The sequence below is a fragment of the Eumetopias jubatus genome, unplaced genomic scaffold, assembly GCF_037043125.1.
Source record: "Eumetopias jubatus isolate StellerSeaLion01/CBP00866 unplaced genomic scaffold, mEumJub1_p1.0 scaffold_11, whole genome shotgun sequence".
Taxonomy (NCBI): Eukaryota; Metazoa; Chordata; class Mammalia; order Carnivora; family Otariidae; genus Eumetopias; species Eumetopias jubatus.
In genome coordinates this window covers 86,274,563-86,296,555 of record NW_028274817.1, presented here as the reverse complement: position 1 = coordinate 86,296,555, position 21,993 = coordinate 86,274,563, and the positions used below count along the sequence as shown (strand labels likewise).

The window sequence follows — 21,993 nt, the reverse complement described above, 5'->3', positions numbered from 1 at the left end:
TTGTTGGTAATTTTAATGGCAATAGCTTCATCGTTTTACTTTTTAGCATAGTAGTTCAGGGCTGTGTTTTGTGAATGATTTTTGTGATATTTAAGTGATTTACATCTTCCCTAATTTTAGTTGGAGTTGTATTCGTAATGTCTCCTGAATTGTGTCAAATGCTTTTCTGGTGTAAGTTAATAGCAGCATCCGCCCCCATTTGTTGATTAATAAATATTATTAATGTTGAACCATCTTCTGGAAAGAAGACGCTAAGAACTTCTTGTAGAAGAATTCAAGAGGGATTTTTCACCCTAAAATGGCAAAATAATTAAAGAGGGCAGAAGAGATACCTTTCGTTCAGATTACCAGGTTTCCAGGTTTCTTGCCTCCACAGTCACCCAGCAGGTCCCCATGGACAAGTCCTTCCTCTGTCCACCCCATAGGGCTTTAGCACCATTCGTTGCCCCAATTCTGCCCTCCCTGCAAACCGAGATCCACCTTGAACCTATAATTGAGGACTAGTCTGGCTAGGTAAGGTGTGAAGCTCCCTGTGGAGCCACCCTGGAGTAAAAGACTCTGAGGTCATTAATTTGACTTCAGATATCGTGATTGTTTCCATAATCCACCCTAACACTCAGAGTGGGGTTGCTGAACTTTGTGGTGTAAATGCGGAATGACGCTGATGACATGGATACTGTCCTTTTAGGATTTCTTGGTGTCTCTGTGGAGCTGTTGAGGTTTCTCCTTACTGGAGGCTGTGGGATCTTCCATTCATTCTGACCGCAGCCCACATACCGACTCCCCTCCAGCTTTGGAAGGTGGGCTGAGACCCAGGGTGAACATGCCAGCTAATAGGAAATCACCCCAGAGGTTCCCTGCCCTGGTTCCAGGACAGTCTGGCAGATCATTTGAGGTAAGAAAGGAGGACCCTACTTTAAAAGTTTTTTCTCTTATTTTTTTAAGATAAATTTTAATTTGGAGATAATTGTAGATTCAAATGCAATGTACCATTTACCCAGTTTCCTCCAACGGAACATGCAAAACCTTGGTACAGTATCACAACCAGGATATTGACATAGGGAGCATTTCCAACACGACAAGTACCCCTCATCTTGCCTTTTAATGTACGCAACCACTTCCCTCCTCCCCTGCTCCCTCCATAACTCCTGGCCATCACTAATCTATAATTTTGTCATTTCAAGCATGACATATAAACGGAATAATATGGTGTGTAACCTTTTGGGACTGGCTTTTTTTACGCAGCAGAATTCTCTGGAGATTCATGCAGATTGTTGAGTATATGACTAGCTTGTTCCTTTTTATTGCTGAACAGTATTCCGTGGTATCAATGTACCACAGTTTGCTTAACCCTCCTCTTGTTGAAGGACATCTTGGCTGTTTCCGGTTTTTGGCTATTATGAATAAAGATGCTATGATTGTGTAAGGATTTTGTATGAGATGAATGCACATGAATACAATTGCTGGTTTGTCTGTTAAGTGCATTTCAAACATTAATTGACTTAGTTTTTTTAGTACAGCTTTAGATTTATAGAATAATTGAGAAAAATGGTACATATAGTGCCATATACCACTCTAAACCCCCCCATAGTTTCCCCATGATTAATGTCTTGCATTAGTGTAGTACATTTGTTACAATTAACCAATATGGATACCCTATTATTAATTATAGTCTACAGTTTATAGTAAGATTCATTCTTTGTGTTGCACCTTCTTTAGGTTTTGACAAATGCCTAATGACATATATCCACCATTACGGTTTCATACAGAACAGTTTCATCTGTGCCTCAGCTATTCATCCTTTCTCTCCCTATGCTTGAACCTCTGGCAACCACTGTTTTTTTTTTTCAGTCATCTCTATAGTTTTACCTCTCTTAAGATGTCATATGGTTGGAATCATAGTCTGTAGCCTTTTCAGATTAGCTTCTTTCACTTAGCAATTTGCATTTTAGCTTCCTCCATGTCTTTTCATGGCTTTATAGCTCATCTATTTTTATCACTGAATAATATTCCATTGTATGGATGTACCACAATTTGCTTATCCATTCACCTATTGAAGGACATCTTAGTTGTTCCCAGTTTTTGGCAATTATGAATAAAGCTTCTATGAACATTTATATATAAGTTTTTGTGTGGGCATACGTTTTCAGTTCACATGGGTAGATAAGTAGGAGTGCAATTGTGGGTCATATGGTAAGACTGGCTTTGCAAGAAACTGCCAAACTGTCTTCCAGAGTTCTTCACCATTTTGCATTCAAACCAGCAATGAATGAGAACATCCTGTTGCTCCCTATCCTCGTCAGCATTTGGTATTGTCGGGTTTTTCGATTTTAACCAGTCTAATAGATGTATAATGGTATCTCGTTGTTGTTGTTGTTTTTTAAAGATTTTATTTATTTATTTGAGAGAGAGAGAGCATGAGAGATGGAGAGCACGAGAGGGAAGAGGGTCAGAGGGAGAAGCAGACTCCCTGCTGAGCAGGGAGCCTGATGTGGGACTCGATCCCGGGACTCCAGGATCATGACCTGAGCCGAAGGCAGTCGCTTAACCAACTGAGCCACCCAGGCGCCCTCTCATTGTTGTTTTGATTTATAATTCCCTAATGAAAAATGATGTTGAACATAGTTGTACATGTTCATTTGCTATCTGTATATTTTCTTTGGTCAGCTGTCTATTCAGATTTTTTGTCCTTTTTTTTAAGATTTATTTATTTATTTGAGAGGGGCGTCTGGGTGGCTTAATTGGTTGGGTGTCTGCCTTTGGCTCAGGTCATGATCTCAGGGTTCTGGGATCGTGCCCTGTGTCAGACTCCCTGCTCAGTGGGGAGTCTGCTTCTCCCTCTCCCTCTGCCCCTCCCCGCTGCTTATGTGCTCTCTCTCAAATAAATAAATAAATAAAATCTTAAAAAAATAAGATTTTTTTCTTTGAGAGAGAGTGCGCACACATGTACATACATACACGCAAGTGAGCAAGTGGCAAAGGGGAGGAGAGGAACAAGCAGACTCACACTGAGCATGGAGCCTGACTCGGGGCTTGATCTCACGACCCTGAGAATATGACCTGAGCTGAAAGCAAGAGTCAGGTGCTTAACCGACTGAGCTACCCAGGCGCCCGGGTGTATTTCCTTTCTGTTTGTTCCACTGATATATTTGTCTATTCTTTCACCAATACCATGCTTTTTTTTTTTTTTTTAAAGATTTTACTTATTTATTTGTCAGAGAGAGAGCACAAGCAGGGGGAGCCGCAGGCAGAGGGAGAAGCAGGCTCTCCACTGAGCAGGGAGCCCGGTGCGGGGCTCGATCCCAGGACCCTGGGATCATGACCTGAGCCGAAAGCAGTTAACCAACTGAGCCACCCAGGCATCCCTACCGTGCTCTGTTTTTTATTGAGGTCTCATTGACTTACAACATTATATTAATTTCATATGTACAACATAATCATTTGGTATTTGCATGTATTGCAAAATGATCACCACAATAAGGCTAGTTAGCATCCATCACTGTACATAGTTGTAGAATTTTTTCTTGTGATGAGAACTTTTCAGATTTACTCTCATAGCAACTTTTAAATAGGCAGTACAATTAACTATAGTTGCCATGTTGTACATTACCTACCCATGACTTACTTTATTTGTTTTTCTTTAAGATTTTATTTATTTATTGGACAGAGAGAGACACAGCGAGAGCAGGGAACACCAGCAGGGGGAGTGGGAGAGGGAGAAGCAGGCTTCCCGCGGAGCAGGGAGCCGGACGCGGGGCTCGATCCCAGGACCCGGGATCATGACCTGAGCTGAAGGCAGATGCTTAACCGACTGAGCCACCCAGGCGCCCCTCCATGACTTACTTTATTTTATTTTATTTTTTTTTAAAGATTTTATTTATTTATTTGAGAGAGAGAATGAGATAGAGAGAGAGCATGAGAGGGGAAAGGGTCAGAGGGAGAAGCAGACTCCCTGCTGAGCAGGGAGCCCGATGTGGGACTCGATCCCGGGACTCCAGGATCATGACCTGAGCCGAAGGGCAGTCGCTTAACCGACTGAGCCACCCAGGTGCCCCATGACTTACTTTATAACTGGAAGTTTGTATCTTTTGACTCCCTTCACCCATTTTGCCTAACTCTTACCCCCACATCTGGCAACCACCAGTCTATTCTCTGTACTGTGAGCTTGGGTTTTTTTTGTTGTTGTTGTTGTTTTTAGATCCCACATAGAAGTGAGATCATATAGTATTTGTCTTTCTCTGACTTATTTCCCTTAGCATAATGCCTTCAAGGTCCATCCATATTCTTGCAAATAGCAAGATTTCCCCTTTCTTTTATGGTTGAATAATATTCTATTGTGTGTGTACACACACACACACACACACACACACACACACACACACAACACACACCATATTTTCTTTATCCATTCATCTGTTGATGGACGCTTAGGTTGTTTTCACATCTTGGCTATTGTAAATAATGTGGCGATGAACATGGGGTGCATATATATTTCTTTGTTAGTGTTTTTTTTCCTTTGGATAAATACTCAGAAGTGGAATTGCTGGATGATATGATAGTTCTATGCTTAATTTTTTGAGGAACCTTCATACTGTTTTCCATAGTGGCTGTACCAGTTGCTATTCCCATCAGCAGTGCACAAGGGTTCCCTTTTCTTTACATCCTCACTAATTTGTCTTTTTGATACTAGCCATTCTAACAGGTGTGGGGTGATACATTACTGTGGTTTTGATTTGCATTTCTCCAATGATTAGGTTACTGATTTTTTTTTTTTAAGTAGGCTCCATGCTCAATGTGGGGCTTGAACTCACAGCCCTGAGATCAGGAGTTGCATGCTCTACCGACTGAGCCAGCCAGGTGCCCCTAAATTAGTGATGCTGAGCATCTTTCCATGTACCTGTTGGCCATCTGCATGTCTTCTTTGAAAAACTGTCTATTCAGATCCTCTGCCCATTTTTTTAAAAAGATTTTTTTAATTTATTTGAGAGAGCGAGAGAGAGAGCATGAATGGTGGGGAAGGGCAGAGGGAGAGGAAGAAGCAGGCTCCCTACTGAGCAGGGAGCCCAACATGGAACTCGATCCCAGGACCCTGGGGTCATGACCTGAGCCAAAGGCAGACGCTTAACCGACTAAGCCACCCAGATTGTTTTTTGCTATTGAGTTATATGGATTTTTTAAATATATTTTGGATATTAGCCTCTTATCAGATACATGATTTACAAATATTTTCTACCCTTCTGTAGGTTGTCTTTTCATTGATGGTTGATGGTTTCCTTTGCTGTGCAGAAGCTTTTTAGTTTGATGTAGTTCTACTTGTATATTTTTGCTTTTGTTGCCTTTGCTTTTGTTTTTTATTTTTTGTTTTTTTTTAAATTCATTAGAGAGAGTGCAAGCATGAGCAGGGGGGAGGAGCAGAGGGAGAGGAGAGAAGCAGACTCCCTGCCGAGCAGGAAGCCCGATGTGGGGCTCGATCCCCGGACCCCGGGATCATGACCTGAGCCGAAGGCAGACGCTTAACCGACTGAGCCACCCAGATGCCCGCCTTTGCTTCTGGTGTCAAATGCAAAAAATCATCACCAAGACTAATGTCAGAGAGCTTACTGCCTATATTTTCTTGGAGTTTTATGGTTTCAGGTCTTAGGTTCAAGTCTTTAATCCATTTTGAGTTGATTTTCGTGTATGGTGTAAGATAGTGGTCCCCAGTTTCATTTTTCTGCATGTGGCTGTCCAATTTTTGCAACACCATTTATTGAAGAGACTGTCCTTTCTCCATTGAATATTCTTGCGTCCTTTGTCATGAATTAATTGGCCATATATGCATGGGTTTATTTCTGGGCTCTCTGTTTTGTTCCATTGATCCATGTGTCTGTTTTTATGCCAATACCATACTGTTTTGATTACTACAGCTTTGTATGATAGTTTAAAATCAGAGAGCATGATGCCTCCAGCATTGTTCTTTTTTCTCAAGATTGCTAGTGTGTTGTAGTTATTAATTTACAAGTTTTGTACATGTTTTGTTAGATTTATACTTAAGTATTTCATATTTCCGAGTGATTATGAATGATTTTATATTTTTTATTTTGGAGTCCACATTTTAATTGCTAACATAGAAATACAGTGGGTTTTTGTATTGGATCTTGTTTGCCATGACTTTCAATTATTAGTTCTAGGAGGTTTTTCTTCTTTTGGATATTTTTTTGTGATTTTCTCCATAGACAATCAGGTCATCTATAAATAGGGACATTTTTATTTTTTCTTCCCTATTCTGTATACCTTTCATTTCCATTTCTTTCCTTATTGCACATTATTAGAACTTCTGGCACTGTGTTGAATAAGGATTGTGAGAATGGACATTCTTGCCTTGCTGTTAATCTTATCATTCACCATTAAGTATAATGTCAGCTGTAGTTTTGGTTTAGACGTTCTTTATCAAATTGAAGAAGTTCCTGTCTATTCCTATTTCTATTCATATTTTTTGCAGAATGAGTGTTGAATTTTGTCAAATTTTTTTTTACATTGGTTGATATGATCATGTGATTTTTAAAATCCTTTTAATGTGGTGAATCACATGGATTGATTTTTTTTCTCTTGAAATACAGAATTTTATTGAGAAACTGTTTAAAGTAGAAAAAAACCCTGTCAAGAAAGACCAAGTGGAAAATGGGTTCCCAATAAAATGGAATTTTAGGGCAACAAAAGTCTAAAAGGCCACAAAAGAGAAATAGCACCACTGTTATTTGAACAATGGCTAGTTACTTGCATTTTTTGGCATTGTTAATTACTGAATCTGGGTTTTCCTCTGAATTCCACACAGAGCATGCACTACACAACAATTTTATCATAAAATATCTGCTTTCTACACACATTTTAGGACAAGCTACCGCCAGGGACAAATCAATACAGGTACATCAGGGGCTGAACAATCTCAGTAGCGGTTGACACACATTTTGCAGAATTCTGCCAAACAAAGGAACTGAATAGGCTAAGGGCAAAGCAAATGAGGAAGAGTTAAGGAATGAAATATTTCAAATATTAATAATTAATTCAGACACGGTACTGTATCTTCTGCAAAAGAAAATTAACATTTAGGAACATGCTAACGAATTTTATCTCCAAAGAGATTAGTGCACTGGCAAAGTATTCTAATAACAGTGGAGGGCGGTGGACAGCAGGTACCGAGAACACCCAGCCTTGCAGATCCCAAGGTAGCGATGGCCTTCACTGGTCACTCCCTCTGCCAGAAGTCCAGAAAGAACTTGCAGGCGTGACCACCTGCCTGCTGAACTTACACTCTAAGCAGCAAACTTTAAGGAGCCAAAGAGGAGTCCCCAGTGGGCGAGGGGAGCAGAGAAGAGAAACATGTTCAATGTAAACTTAAAAGACAGTAAAATGGGACACGACCCCCATTCAAATCCCAGAGATGTGGGCAAGTCCCCCAAAGTACTTGTTAGATTTAAAAACTGGGCATACCTCATTTCCCAAGAAACACAATACATAGAAATTTCAGGGATAACAGGAAAATCGTCAGAGAAATGTTCAATGAAATTCAAGCTCTTCAACTCAAACATCCCAGGGCTGAAACACACCCTCTATTCATCCAGGCAACAATGCCTCTTACTTCTTAGAGCAGGGATACTATTGGTCAAGGACACCAAATGGCTTTACAGAGCAACTTTTTAAACTTTCCTTTTGGGCCAAGGTCTAGGTCTTTGAGGATTCAAGCAGCCCTGCAAGGCCTGTGAACAGCAGATTCCAAAGGTCTAGAGGTCTGGCCCTTCTTCCTTCCCAGATACAATGTCAAACATGTAAAATCTCCTGTCATGTTACATTTTATATTTTGAAATATGGAAGCATATTTTAAATACTCTTCAGGCATTTATTTATTAAAACGTTCTCTGCCAAGATTTCACATTAGATTAAAATTCAAATCAGTCTTTACATTTCTCTACTGAGGTTTCCACCTCAGTGTATCACATAAAAACACCTTCTCCAGCAATCAGTGTTACCAGCGTCCACACGGTGAGCCCCATGGTCAGCCTCTTTGTTCCCTAGGTGACCCAACTAGATGTTAATACTGCTCTGCTACAGGGTAAAAGCTCCTAACTCAAACTCATTGGAAAAGGGGTGAAACTTCTGCAAAGTGCACTTTAAGAAGAGGTACTGTTTGCTCATGAAAAGAAACCAGTGAGTCCTCTAAGCATAATAAAAGGGGGTATTTTACAGTTAAGCACATGATTTGGAGTGAAGAATTCGGATGTTGCTCTGCTGGTCCAGGCCGTTAATACTCTTGTTCCTCCTGTGGGCCCCCTTCATCAGGTATCACAAAGCCTTCATCTGTGGCATACAGAATGTCCACCATCCTCTGCAATACTGGATTGTTTTCCCCCTCATTCTCCTGGCAAATCAATTCAATGTTCCTTAGCTTTCCAAAGTAGAAGTCTCTTTCTTTCTCCTAGTCTTCGATGGTAAGTTTCAATACGTTGACCTGCTGCATCAATTCAGCTGCTTGATCATCCCCGCTGCCCACACCAGGATTCTTTTGCCACCCGCCCCCCCTCCCCCGGGCCAGCCTGAGGGGTTGCAGTAGTTCTATGTGTTGCAATGGGCCTCTGTGGAGCTGCGCTGCTAGAGCTGAGAGGTTTCTTCGGTTTTTTTCAGAGCTGGAGCAAGAAGGGAGGGAGCCACTGCAGTTTCTTGACCTTGTCTGGCAGCTATGGGGTCATAGCCTTTTCCATCATAGTTTGCATCAAAAAACTTCTTGAACCACTGAACAAATTCAAAATTGTCCTGAAACTTTCCTTTTACTAATATGTCCACAGGAATTATTTTGTCAACACCCATTCTCTTAAAACCTGCTTGTAGTATTTTGAAGTTCTGGATGTATTCATGTTCTAGCTTAGCCTGGAATTTCACTTTCTTCAAGGCAATGGAGCCAGGGAACAACATGTCCATAAACTGACAGTAGGCAGCCCCTGAGCACAACTGTTGGATCTTCGTCAGATTCAACTGCAGAGACTCATTGATCCAGGCCAGCATGTCGTGTCGACTTAGGTTATCACTGGTGACTGATGTTGAATATACATTCACTGTCATCTTCGGCTCTCGGCGGGACCGCGTCCACGGCCTGTGCCTGGCTTCGGTTCCATCTGCGTCTCGTTCAAACTGCCCACGCGATGACCTCACACGCACCCCCCCCCCCCCGTTACGCGCCCACGTACAGCTGGATTGATTTTTTTTTTTTTAAAGATTTTATTTATTTATTTGACAGAGAGATAGCGAGAGCAGGAACACAGCAGGGAGAGTGGGAGAGGGAGAAGCAGGCTCCCCGCGGAGCAGGGAGCCTGATGTGGGACTCGATCCCAGGACCCTGGGATCATGACCTGAGCCGAAGGCAGACGCTTAACGACTGAGCCACCCAGGCGCCCTGGATTGATTTTTTTTTTAAATGTTATTATATCATCTATTTATTTGAGAGAGAGAATGAGAGAGAGAGCGAGCATGAGAGGGGGAAGGGTCCGAGGGAGAAGCAGACTCCCCGCTGAGCAGGGAGCCCGATGCGGGACTCGATCCCGGGACTCCAGGATCATGACCTGAGCCGAAGGCAGTCGCTTAACCAACTGAGCCACCCAGGCGCCCTGGATTGATTTTTTAATATAGAACCTGTCTTGCATTCCTGGAATAAACCCCAGTTGGTCATGGTGCATAATTCTTTTAATATCTTGCTGAATTATATTTGCTAATATTTTGTCAAGGATTTTTGCCTATATATTCATGAGTGATATTGGTGTGTAGTTTTCTTTTTTATACTGTATTTGTCTGATTTTGTAATCGGGGAATGCATTAGTTTCATGTGGTAGCGGCAACAAATTACCACAAACTTGGTGTCTTAAAACAACAGAAATTTATTCTCTCATAGTTCTGGAGGCCTGAAGTCCAAAAAGAAGTATCACTGGACCAAAATCAAGGTTTCGGTAGGGCTGTACTCCCTCCAGAGCCTTCAGGGGAGAATCTATTCCTTACCTCTTCTAGCTCCTGGGGGGCTGCAGCTATTCCTTGGCTTCATCATTCCATTCTTATGGCGAGCATCTTCAAATCTGTTCTGTCTTCACGTCACTGCCTTCTGAGTGTGTGTGTGTCAAATTTTCTTTTACCTGCCTCTTACTGGGATACATGTGATTGCATTGAGGACCTACCTGGATAATTCAGGATACTCCTCTCATCTCAGGATCCTTAATCCCATCTGCAAAGACCCTTTTGTTCTTGCCATATAAAGGAGATATTCACAGGTTGCCAAGATTAGGATGTGGATATCTTTGGGGGGGCCCTTTTTAGCCTATCACAGGCAAATACTAGCTTTATAGAATGAATTAGAGTTACCTCCTCTTCTTTTTCCTGTAAGAGGTTTTGTAATTGGTGTTAATTCTTTAAAAGAATTTTGTAAAATTCTGGGGCGCCTGGGTGGCTCAGTCATTAAGCGGCTGCCTTCGGCTCAGGTCATGATCCCGGGGTCCTGGGATCGAGCCCCGCATCAGGCTCCCTGCTCCGCGGGAAGCCTGCTTCTCCCTCTCCCACTCCCCCTGCTTGTGTTCCTGCTCTCGCTGTGTCTCTCTCTGTCAAATAAATAAATAAAATCTTAAAAAAAAAAAGGATTTGGTAAAATTCTCCAGGAAAACCATCTGGGCCAGAGCTTGATTGATTGATTGATTTCTTTTTTGGTGAGTTTTAAATTATGGATTCAGTTTCCTTAGTAGTTCTAGGGCTATTCAAATTATCTATTTCATATCAGGCAATTTGTGGTAGTTGGTTTTTTTTTTAAGAATTAGTCTAGGGCGCCTGGGTGGCTCAGTTGGTTGAGCGACTGCCTTTGGCTCAGGTCATGATCCTGGAGTCCCTGGGATGGGGTCCGCATTGGGCTCCCTGCTCAGCGGGGAGTCTGCTTCTCCCTCTGACCTCCCCTCTCTCATGCTCGCTCTCTCTCATTCTCTCTCTCAAATAAATAAATAAAATCTTAACAAAAAAAGAAGTAGTCCAGTTCATGGGGCGCCTAGGTTAAGCATCTGCCTTCGCTTGGGTCATGATCCCAGGGTCCTGGGATCGAGCCCTGAGTCGGGCTCCCTGCTCAGCGGGGAGTCTGCTTCTCCCTCTCCCTCTGCCCCTCCCCCTGTGCTTGTGCTCTCTCACTCTCTCCTAAATAAATAATTAAATAAAATCTTAAAAAAAATTAGTCCATTTCATCTAAGTTTAATCAGATGGATATATGAAGAATTGTTTATATTTGCTTTAGTATCCTTTTGGTGTCTGCAGGGGCTGTAGTGATATCCTTTGTTTCATTCTTGATACTCGTAATTTGTGTGTTCTCTTTTTTCAGTCTTGCCAAAAGTTTGTCAATTTTATTGATCTTTTCAAAGAACCACCTCTTTGTTTCTTTGATTTTTATCTATTATTTTTCTGTTTTCAACTTCATTGATTTCTGCTCCTTTCTGTTTCCTTCCTTCTGCTTGCTCTGGGTTTATTTTGGTCCTTTTAAAAAATTAAAATATAGGGGCCCCTGGGTGGCTCAGTCGGTTAAGCATCTGCCTTCCGCTCAGGTCGTGATCCTAGGGTCCCCGGGATCGAGCTCCACATCCGGCTCCTTGCTCAGCGGGGAGTCTGCTTCTCCCTCTCCCTCTGCCCGTCCTCCTCATGCTCGCTCTCTCTCGTTCTCTCTCTCTGTCAAATAAATAAATACATTCTTTAAAAATATTAAAGTATAATTGATATATAACATTGTACAAGTTTAAGGTGTACAACCTGTTGGTTTGATACATTTATATATTGCAATATGATTACCACTGTAGTGTTTGCTAACATTTCTATCACATCACATAATTATCATTTCTTTTTTGTGGTCGGAACAATTTACATCTAGTTTATTAACAGCTTTGAAGTCTATAATATTGTATCCGATAATCAACTTGCTGTGCATTAGCCCTCTGCCCTCCAGTACTTAGCTACTAGTTTGAAGTTTGTACCCTTAAACAACATATCTTCAGTATGGTCTTTTTTTCCCTAGGTTTTTGAGGTGGGACCTTAGATTTCTTATTTGAGACTTTCCTCTTCCAAACGTATGCATTTAGTGCTATATACTTTGCTCTCAGCACTGCTTTAGATGTGTTCCACATTGTAAATGTTGTATTTTCATTTTCATTCAGTTCATTGTATTTTTTTATTTCCTTTGAGACTTCCTCTTTGAACCATAGATTATTAGAAATGTGTTATTTAGTTTCCAAGTGTTTGGAGATTCTCTTGTTATCTTTCTGTTATTGATTTTTTTTTTAAGATTTTATTTATTTATTTGCCAAAGAGAGAGTGCAAGAGAGCACAAGCAGGGGGAGCGGCAGACAGAAGGAGAAGCAGACTCCCCACTGAGCAAGGAGTCTGATGTGGGACTCGATTCCAGGACCCTGGGATGATGAGCTGAACTGAAGGCAGATGCTTTACTGACTGAGCCACCCAGGCGCCCCTTGATTCATTTATTTATTTTAAAGCTTTTATTTATTTATTTGAGAGAGAGAGAGAGAGCACAAGCAGGGGGAGGGCAGGCAGAGGAAGAGAGAGAGAAGCAGGCTTCCTGCTGAGCAAGGAGCCTGATGCAGGCCTCGATCCCAGGACCCTGAGATCATGACCTAAGCTGAAGGCAGATGCTTAACGACTGAGCCACCCAGGCGCCCCCCCGCCTTGGTTTCTTTTTTTAATAAAGATTTTATTTATTTATTAGAAAGAGAGAGAGTACGAATGGGGAGAGGGGCAGAGAGGGAAAAGCAGACTCCCCGCTGAGTGCGGAGCCCAATGCAGCTCGATCCCAGAACCCTGAGATCATGACCTGAGCTGAAGTCAGACGGTTAATGGACTGAGCCACCCAGGCACCCCCCTGTTATTGATTTCTCGTTTCATTTCAGTGCGGTCAGGGAAAATTGCTCATTTTCTATTTAGTTGTTCTGTGAATTGAAAGAAGGGGCATTGAAGTTTCCAACTATAATTTGCCTTTTTTAAAAAAGATTTATTTAATTTTAGCCAGAGAAAGCATGTACATGCACCATTGGAGTGAGGGGCAGAGGGGGAGGGAGAGGGAGAGAAGCAGATTCCCTGCTGAGCACGGAGCCCACCAACAATGTGGGGCTTGATCTGTGGGGCTCAATCTCATAACCCTGTAATCATGACCTGAGCCAAAATCAAGAGTCGGTCCCTCAACTGACTGAGCCACCCATGGGCCCCTAATTTGTCTCCCCCCCTGCCCCAGTTTTATTAGCTTTTTCTTTTGTGTTTGCTGCATACATATTTAGGATTGATTTGTCTTTTTTTTTTATTGTTAGATGTCTTCTATCTCTGGTAATTTTTTTCTCTGAAGTCTACTTTATCTGATATTAATATAGCTACTTTTGCTTTCTTTTTTTCCAGCTTTCTTGAGGTATAATTAACAACATTTCTGCTTTCTTTTGATGAATGTTTGCATGATCTATCTTTTTTCATACTTTTACCTTCAACCTGCCTATATTGCTGTATTTGAAGTGACTTCCTTTTAGATACCATACACTTGGGTGATGTTTTTAATTTTTTCTACCAATTTCTGTCTTTAAAAAAAGATTTTATTTATTTATTTGACAGAAGGACGGCGAGAGCGGGAACACAAGCAGGGGGAGTGGGTGAGGGAGAAGCAGGCTCTTTGCTGAGCATGGAGCCCGATGTGGGGCTGGATCCCAGGACCCCGGGATCATGACCTGAGCCGAAGGCAGACACTTAATGACTGAGCCACCCAGGCGCCCCTACCAATTTCTGTCTTTTAATTGGTGCAGTTAGACCATTTACATTTATTTTACTTTTTATTTTGTTATTTTTTTAAAGATTTATTTCTCTGAGACAGAGAGAGAGCGTGTTCGAGCATGCATATGCACACGAGCAGGGGAGGGGCAGAGGGAGTGGGAGAGAATCTCAAGCAGACTCCCCACTGAGCACATAGCCTGATGCAGGGCTTGATCCCACCACCCTGAGATCATGACCTGAGCTGAAACCAAGAGTCAGAGGCTCAACCGACTGAGCCATATAGGCGCCCCAGACCATTTACATTTAATGTAATTAATGATATATTAGGCCCTATGTCTACATTTTATTTTTTCTTCTCTGTTTGTTCTCTCTTTCATTTTCTGTTTTATTTTTCCCTATCTTCCTGTCACTTGAACATTTTTTAGAATTACATTTTGATTTACCTATAGTGTTTATGAGTGTATCTCTTTGTATAGCTATTTATTTATTTATATTTTTTTATTAAGTAAGTCTACCCCCAATGTGGGGCTCAAACTCATGACCCTGAGATCAAGAGTCGTATGCTCCACTGACTGAGCCAGCCTGGTTACCCTGTATAGTTTTTCATATATTATTATTTTTTTTAATTTTATTTTTAAGTAATCTCCACACCCAACATGGGGCTCAAACTCACAACCCTGAGATCAAGAATCGTATGTTCCACTGACTGAGCCAGCCAGGTGCCCCCTGTAAAGCTTTTTAAATGGTTGCTCTAGATATTGCATCATATATATATAACTTGTATGTGTCTGTTACTGTCATCATTTTGCCACTTTGAGTGAAATGTAGAAACCTTGCCACTCTTTAATTCTCTTTGCTGTCCCCTGTTTATAATTGTCTTAAATATTTCTTTTATTTTTTAAAAAATATTTTATTTATTTATTTGTCAGAAAGAGTGTGCACACAAGCAGGGGGTACAGAGGGGACAGAGGCAGAGGGAGAAGCAGGCTCCCCGCCGAGCAGGGAGCCCGACGCGGGACTCAATCCCAGGACCCTGGGATCATGACCTGAGCTGAAGGCAGACGCTTAACCGACTGAGCCACCCAGGCGCCCCTTGTCTTAACTATTTCATCTACATATATTTAGAACCTCTTCAAATAGTGTTATCATTTTGCTTCAACAGTCAAACAATTTGGAAACCTCAAGAAGAGAAGAAAAGTCTATTGTATTTACCCATATTTTTGTTTCCCGTGTTCTTTCTTCCTTTGTGGTGTTCCAAGATTCCTTCTTTTAGCTTTCATTTTCTGTTTAGGGAACTTCCTTTAGCTATTCTTTAGGGTAGTTTTGCTGGGCACAAATTCTGTTAGTTTTTTTTTTTCATCTAAGAATGTCTTGATTTCTCCTTCATTCCTGAAGGATATTTTCATTGTTGACAGTTCTTTTCTTTCAACCGAAAAATGTTGTGCTACCCTCCTGTGGCCTCTGTGGTTTCTTTCTTTCTTTCTTTCTTTCTTTTTTTAAGATTTTATTTATTCATTTGAGACACAGAGAATACAGAGAGAGAGAGAGAGAGAGCATAAGCAGGGGGAGCGGCAGAGGGAGAGGGAGAAGCAGGCTCCCGCTGAGCCAGGAGCCCGATGTGGGGCGCGATCCCAGGACCCTGGGATCATGACCTGAGCCAAAGGCAGATGCTTAATCCATCTGAACCACCCAAGCGCCCCGGCCTCTATGATTTCTGATGTGAAATCTGCTTCACTCAAATTGTTTCTGTAGGTAAGGTGTCATTTCTCTCTCATGGCTTTCCATGTACATATTTTTAATCTTTAGTTTTCAAAAGCTTAACAATACGTCTTGGTGTGGATTTCTTTGGTTTTATCCTGTTTGTGGTTTGTTCTGCTTCTAAAGTCTGTAAATTTATTTTTATTTATTTATTATTATTTTTTAAGATTTCATTTTTAAGTAATTTCTACAACCAACATGGGGCTCGAACTCACAACCCTGAGATCAAGAGTTGCATGCTCTTCTGACTGAGCCAGCCAGGTGCCCCTGTAAATTTATGTTTTGCCAAATTGGGACATTTTTAGCCATTATTTCTTCATGTACTTTTTTTCCCCCTTTTTTAAAAAAAATTAAAGTTAGTTAACATATAGTGTATTATTAGGTTCAGGGTAAAATTAAGTAATTAATCAGTTCTGTATAATATCCAGTGCTCATTTCATCACTTGCCCTCCTTAATGCCTACTACCTAATTACCCCATCCCCCTAACCCATCTCTTCTCCAGCAACCCTCAGTTTGTTCCCTCTAGTTAAGAGTCTCTTATGATTTGTCTGTCTCTCTATTTTTATCTTCTTTTTCTTTTCCTTTCCTTATGTTCATCTGTTTTGTTTCTTAAATTCCACATATGAGTGAAATCATATGGTACTTGTCTTTCGCTGACTTATTTTGCTTAGCATAATACACTCTACCTCCATCCAGGTCATTGCAAATGGCAAGATTTCATTCTTTTTGATGCCTGAGTAATATTCTATTGTGTGTATGTGTATATGTATATATATACATATATATATACCACATTTTCCTTATCCATTCATCCATCAATGGACATTTGGGCTCTTTCCATATTTTGGCAGTTGTGGACATTGCTGCTATAAACATTGGGGTGCATGTGCCCCTTCAAATCACTATTTTTGTATCCTTTGGAAAAATACCTGGTAGTGCAATTGCTGGGTCATAGGATAGTTCTGTTTTTAACTTTTTGGTGAACCTCCATACTGTTTTCCAGAGTGGCTGCACCAGCTTGCATTCCCACCAACAGTGTAAGAGGGTTCCCCTTTCTCTACATCCTGGCCAACCATCTGTTGTTTCCTGAGTAGTTAATTTAAGGCCTGTCTTACTTCTTTTCTCCTTCCTGTTTTTTTGATGGCATGATATTGGTTCTTTTGTTGTAGATCCTTGAGGCATTCCCCCCTGCCCCCAGGTCAGTTTTGTCTCTGCTGTTTGGATTGATTAATTTGTGTTCCCTCTGTTCTGTTTTTGGAGCCATCCCTTGAGTTTTTTAATTTTAGTTATTGCATTTTTCAGGTCTAAAATTTCCATTTGGGTCCTCCTTATGTCTTCTGTTTTTTTCCTGAGACAGGGTCATTGAAGCATTTTTGTGATGGCTGATTCAAAGTTTTTGCTGGATAATTTTGTCATCTCAGTCTTGATACCAGTTGACTTTTTTCATTCAGTTTGAGATTTTTCTGGTTTTTGATATGAGTGATTATCTATTGAAACCTAGACATTTTTTGATACTATGTTAGGAGAATTTTGTTCTTATTTAAAGTGTTGTAGCTGGCTTCCTCTAATTTCAATACAGCTGGGGAAGAAAGGGTATCATCTCATTACTGCCATGTCAGGGAATAAGTCCAGGTTTTTCATTTGGCTTCCCTTGAGCTCAAGATGGAGAGCTTGTTACTTCTCTGGCCAGGGGTGGAATTCTAACTTTCCATTGTGTCTTCCCTGATACCTTCCTGGGTGGGAGAGTGTTCACCTCCTTAGCAGTGGTGAGAGTCCTGACTCTCCAGTAGACCTTCTCTGATACTACTCCAGCAGGATGGAGGAAGGATGCCTCATTACTGCTGAAGTCTAGCCTCCCCATGGTTTCTCCCCTGATAGCACTGAGTGAGGAGGCTCATTACTGTTCAAGAGAGATGAGCCTTAGCTCCCTACTTTGTCTTTTTTGATACCACCCCAGTGTTGTAGGGGATATAGCACTTTGTTAGAGCCAGACAGAAGTAGAGGTATATGCTCCCCACTTGGCTTTTGCTGATGGGATGGAGTTGAGACCCTCAGCTTTTTTTTTGTTTTGTTTTGTTTTGTTTTTTCATGATACTTGGCTGGAATAAGGTGGTTATCATTTTTAAGTTTTCTTGCTAGGTTGTCCCTTTTCTGGTCCTTTGACCAGTTAAAGCAGACTTTCTTAGAGCTGTTTTTGTCTGTACCCATTGGCATTTTTGGTTTGCTAGCTTCTCCAGCACCTAGTCTTGGATATATGAGGTAAAGAGAAAACTCAAGGGAATCACTGCTATGTATGTTTTTAAGTCCCCCGCTGATCTGCCTTATCTCCAAGTGGCACAGTCTTCTCTTCTTCATTTTACTTTATTTTTTAAATTAAATTTATTTTATTGTGACCCAGATATGGAGCATCACAGGTAGGAAAGAATATTGTTTTTGACTACTAAAATATATTTTATTTATTTAACTTTTTGACTATAGTTGCATACAATGTTACATAAGTTTTAGGTGTACAACATAGTAGTTTGACAAGCTTATACATTGTTACGTTCACCACAAGTGTAGCACCCATTATGCTGTGCCTTTTACTCCCATGACTTACTCATTTCATAACTGGAGGCCTGTATCTCCCACTCCCCTTCACCCATTTTGCCCATCCCCTACCCCCTCCCCTTGGCAACCATCAGTTTGTTTTCTGTATGTATAAGTGTGATTCTGCTCTTTTTTTTTTTATTCACTTGTTTTTGTTTGTTTTTTTAGATTCCACATATGAGTGAAATCATATGATATTTGTCTTTCTCAATCTGACTTATTTCACTTAGCCTAATACCTTCTAGGTCCATCCATGTCACAAATGGCACAATATCACCCTTTTTATGACTGTGTAATATTTCATTATGTATATGCCACATCTTCTTTATCCATTCATCTATCAGTGATCACTTGGGTTACTTCCATATCTTGGCTAGTGTAAATAATGCTGCAGTAAACATAAGGGTGCATGTATCTTTTCAAATTAGTGTTTTCATTTTCTTTGGGTAAATACCCAGTAGTGGAATTACTGGATCCTATGGCATTTCTATTTCAAAAAATTTTTTTCTAATTAGGCTCCATGCTCAATGTGGGGGTTGAACTCATGACCCTGAGGTCAGGAGTTACATGCTTGGGGCGCCTGGGTGGCTCAGTCGGTTAAGCGTCTTCCTTCAGCTCAGGCCCTGGGGTTCTGGGATCAAGTCCCTCATTGGGCTCCCTGCTCAGTGGGGAGCCTGCTTCTCCCTCTCCTGCTCCCCCTGCTTGTGCTCTCTCTCTCTGTCAAATAAATAAATAAAAAATCTTAAAAAAAGAGCTCATTTTCATTTCAGATTAAAATTACAGAACTTTTACTTCTTCGACATTTATTTATGTATCTGTTTTGGTGGAGGGGTCATAATGACTTTTTTTTTAAAGACTTTATTTATTTAATTGACAGAGAGAGAGAGACAGCGAGAGAGGGAACACAAGCAGGGGGAGTGGGAGAGGGAGAAGCAGGCTTCCCGCCAAGCAGGAAGCCTGATGCGGGGCTCGATCCCAGGACCCTGAGATCATGACCTGAGCTGAAGGCAGTCGCTTAACCAACTGAGCCACCCAGGCGCCCCGGGGTCATAATGACATTAACATAATTTATTGGTTTATCCTATAATACAGACAATAATGGGAGGATAAAGGAAAACTAATAAGAAAGGTTGCCTTTTCTAAAAAAAAAAAAAGAAAGAAACTTTGGGAGTGTTACATAAATATTTTCCCGCGTCCAGAGATAATTTTCTACATAATTTTAATGGTTACATAGCATTTCATCCTTTGAGTGTTTGCAGTGGCAGTAGGTTTTCATTAAAATTGACCCTTTGGTGGTGAAATTCTCAATTTATGGCTTTATGCACGTCCATGATTATTTGTTAAAGACATTTTTCTAGAAATTGAATTTTTGTGTCATAGGAGAAGGATCACTAAGTTGTAAGGAATTCATTGGATGTCAGTGAAATGTCTTCCTCTTGATACTCTACATGCTCATACTATTTGGAGGCTGATGATTTTGGGTCATTCATGGCAACTTTTTCCTTATTAGCTCTCCACCCCACCCCAACTCTTCCTTCTCAGATCTTCCAAAAAAGAGTTAGAAATGACCACATCCTCAGTCAGTTTTTATTTGTTCATTTATTTACTTGTTGCTTTTGTTTTCCTGTGGTTTTTTTTTAAGTTTATTTTTTTATTAAGATTTTATTTATTTATTTGAGAGAGAGAATGAGATAGAGAGAGAGCATGAGAGGGGGGAGGGTCAGAGGGAGAAGCAGACTCCCCACTGAGCAGGAAGCCCGACGCAGGACTCGATCCCAGGACTCCAGGATCATGACCTGAGCCGAAGGCAGTCGCTTAACCAACTGAGCCACCCAGGCGCCCCTTTTCCTGTGTTTTTTAAGAAGCTTCTAAGTATAAGTAGATAAGTATTAGGATAAAAAAGGGAGTAAAAAGAAGAAAATATCAACATAAGTTTTAGAATGTAGGCATGCTGGTAGACTGTACTACACAGCTAGATACTTTGAAGTCCAGATTGATCTCTGATATTTTGGGAAGACATAACAGAGTAAGAAGTGCAATGAGACACATGAATTACAATATCTCCATAAAGAAATCAATAACTCCTCTATGGTAAAGATTTCCTGATACTTGAGGGTCAAGATATCTTTTGATAGATCTTCATATGGATGATGGAAACGATACCTTCAATTACAACCTTGTCATAAATGCTACCACAGTTCTTCTGTAGCTGTTTTTCTTTTTGAAAAAAATTTTCATTCAGTGTTTATGATTAAAAACTACAAGATTTTGCTTGTAGTTGTTGAGTGATAAGAGAAAGGCTAAAACATAGATTATCCTCTGATCGGTTAATTAAAATGCATCTGATCCAGAGTCAGGTTACTCAGCAATATACCAGTTACTTTTTTTTTTTTAGAAGATTTTATTTATTTGACAGAGAGAGACACAGCAAGAGAGGGAACACAAACAGGTGGAGTGAGAGATGGAGAAGCAGGCTTCTTCTGGGGCGGGGAGCCTGACGCGGGGCTCAATCCCAGGATCATGACCCAAGCTGAAGGCAGACACCCAACGACTGAGCCACCCAAGCACCCCAATATACCAGTTACTTTGTGTGGGCTTAAGAGTTTTAGAAGAAAATACTTCTAAGCAAAACATGCCATCTAACAGCATACTGATACTGGGTATATGAAATACTACATAAGAAAGCTGATGGGGGGCACCTGAGTGGCTCAGTTGGTTAAGCATCTGCCTTCAGCTCAGGTCATGATCTCAGGGTCCTGGGATCGAGCTCCGCATTGGGCTCCCTGCTCAGCAGGGAGCCTGCTTCTTCCTTTCCCTCTGCAGCTCCCCTTGCTTGTGCTCTCTCACACACTCTTTCTCTCAAATAAATAAATAAAATGAAATGGAAAAAAAAAAAAAAGAAAGCTGATGGAAGGGGTGGCTCCTGGGTGGCTCAGTCGGTTAAGTGGCTGCCTTCGGCTCAGGTCATGATCCCAGGGTCCTAGGATAGGGCCCCCTCGTCGAACTCCCTGCTCAGTGGGGAGTCTGCTTCTCCCTTTCCCTCTGCCTCTCCTCCCGGCTTGTGCGCTCTTTCTCTCTCTCTCTCTGTCTTGCTCATTCACTCTCTCTTTCTCAAATAAATAGATAATCAAATCTTAAAAAAAAAGAAAGCTGATGGAAGTTACTTGTGCCAGACCTTTAGACTCTTTAGGCTTCTGACAGTTTGTTACCATAGGCAGGGACTTCCCAACCAGTTAGTTATTTATCTTTTGACTTTTCCAAGTTAGAACGTTCCCTCACCCCAGGTGAACATATAGATTATAGGTTATAGATTCTTTTTTTAAATTAAAGCATAATTAACATACAATGCTATATTATTTTCAGGTGTACAACATACTGATTCAGCAATGCTATATAGTACTCAGTGTTCACCACATAAGTGTAGTCACTACCTGTCACCATATGTTCTTACAGTATTATTAACTATATTCCCTATGCCGTACTTTCCTTTTTTTTTTTTAATATTTATTTATCTGAGAGAGAGTGAGTGTGCGTGCGAACAGGGGGAGGGGCAGAGGGAGAGGGACAGAAAGAATGTCAAGCAGACTCCCCGCTGAGTGCAGAGCCCGACACAGGGCTCTATCTCATGACCCTGAGATCATGACCTGAGCTGAAATCAAGAGTTGGACACTTAACCGACTGAGCCACCCAGGTGCCCCCCTATGCTATACTTCTCATTTGTGTGACTTATTTATTTTATAACTGGAAGTTTCTACCTCGTAACCCCCTTTATCTGTTTTGCTCATTCCCCCATCCACCTACACTCTGGCAACCACCAGTTTGTTCTCTGTGTTTATGAGTCTGTT

The 21,993-nt window shown here is 41.1% G+C and overlaps 1 protein-coding gene and 1 pseudogene across 1 annotated transcript in view; one reads left to right on the top strand and one right to left on the bottom strand.

Annotated features, from left to right (window-relative positions):
- Positions 1–711: 711 nt before the first annotated feature.
- The window catches only part of ZNF157 (zinc finger protein 157), a 41,004-nt gene continuing 19,722 nt past the window's right edge, over positions 712–21,993 (top strand). The window contains exon 1 of the mRNA XM_028113479.2: positions 712–895. Coding sequence (XP_027969280.1) covers positions 824–895 — 72 coding nt within the window. The 5' untranslated portion in view covers positions 712–823. The remainder of the gene's footprint in view (positions 896–21,993) is intronic.
- Positions 8,279–9,133, bottom strand: LOC114216806 (microtubule-associated protein RP/EB family member 1 pseudogene; annotated as a pseudogene).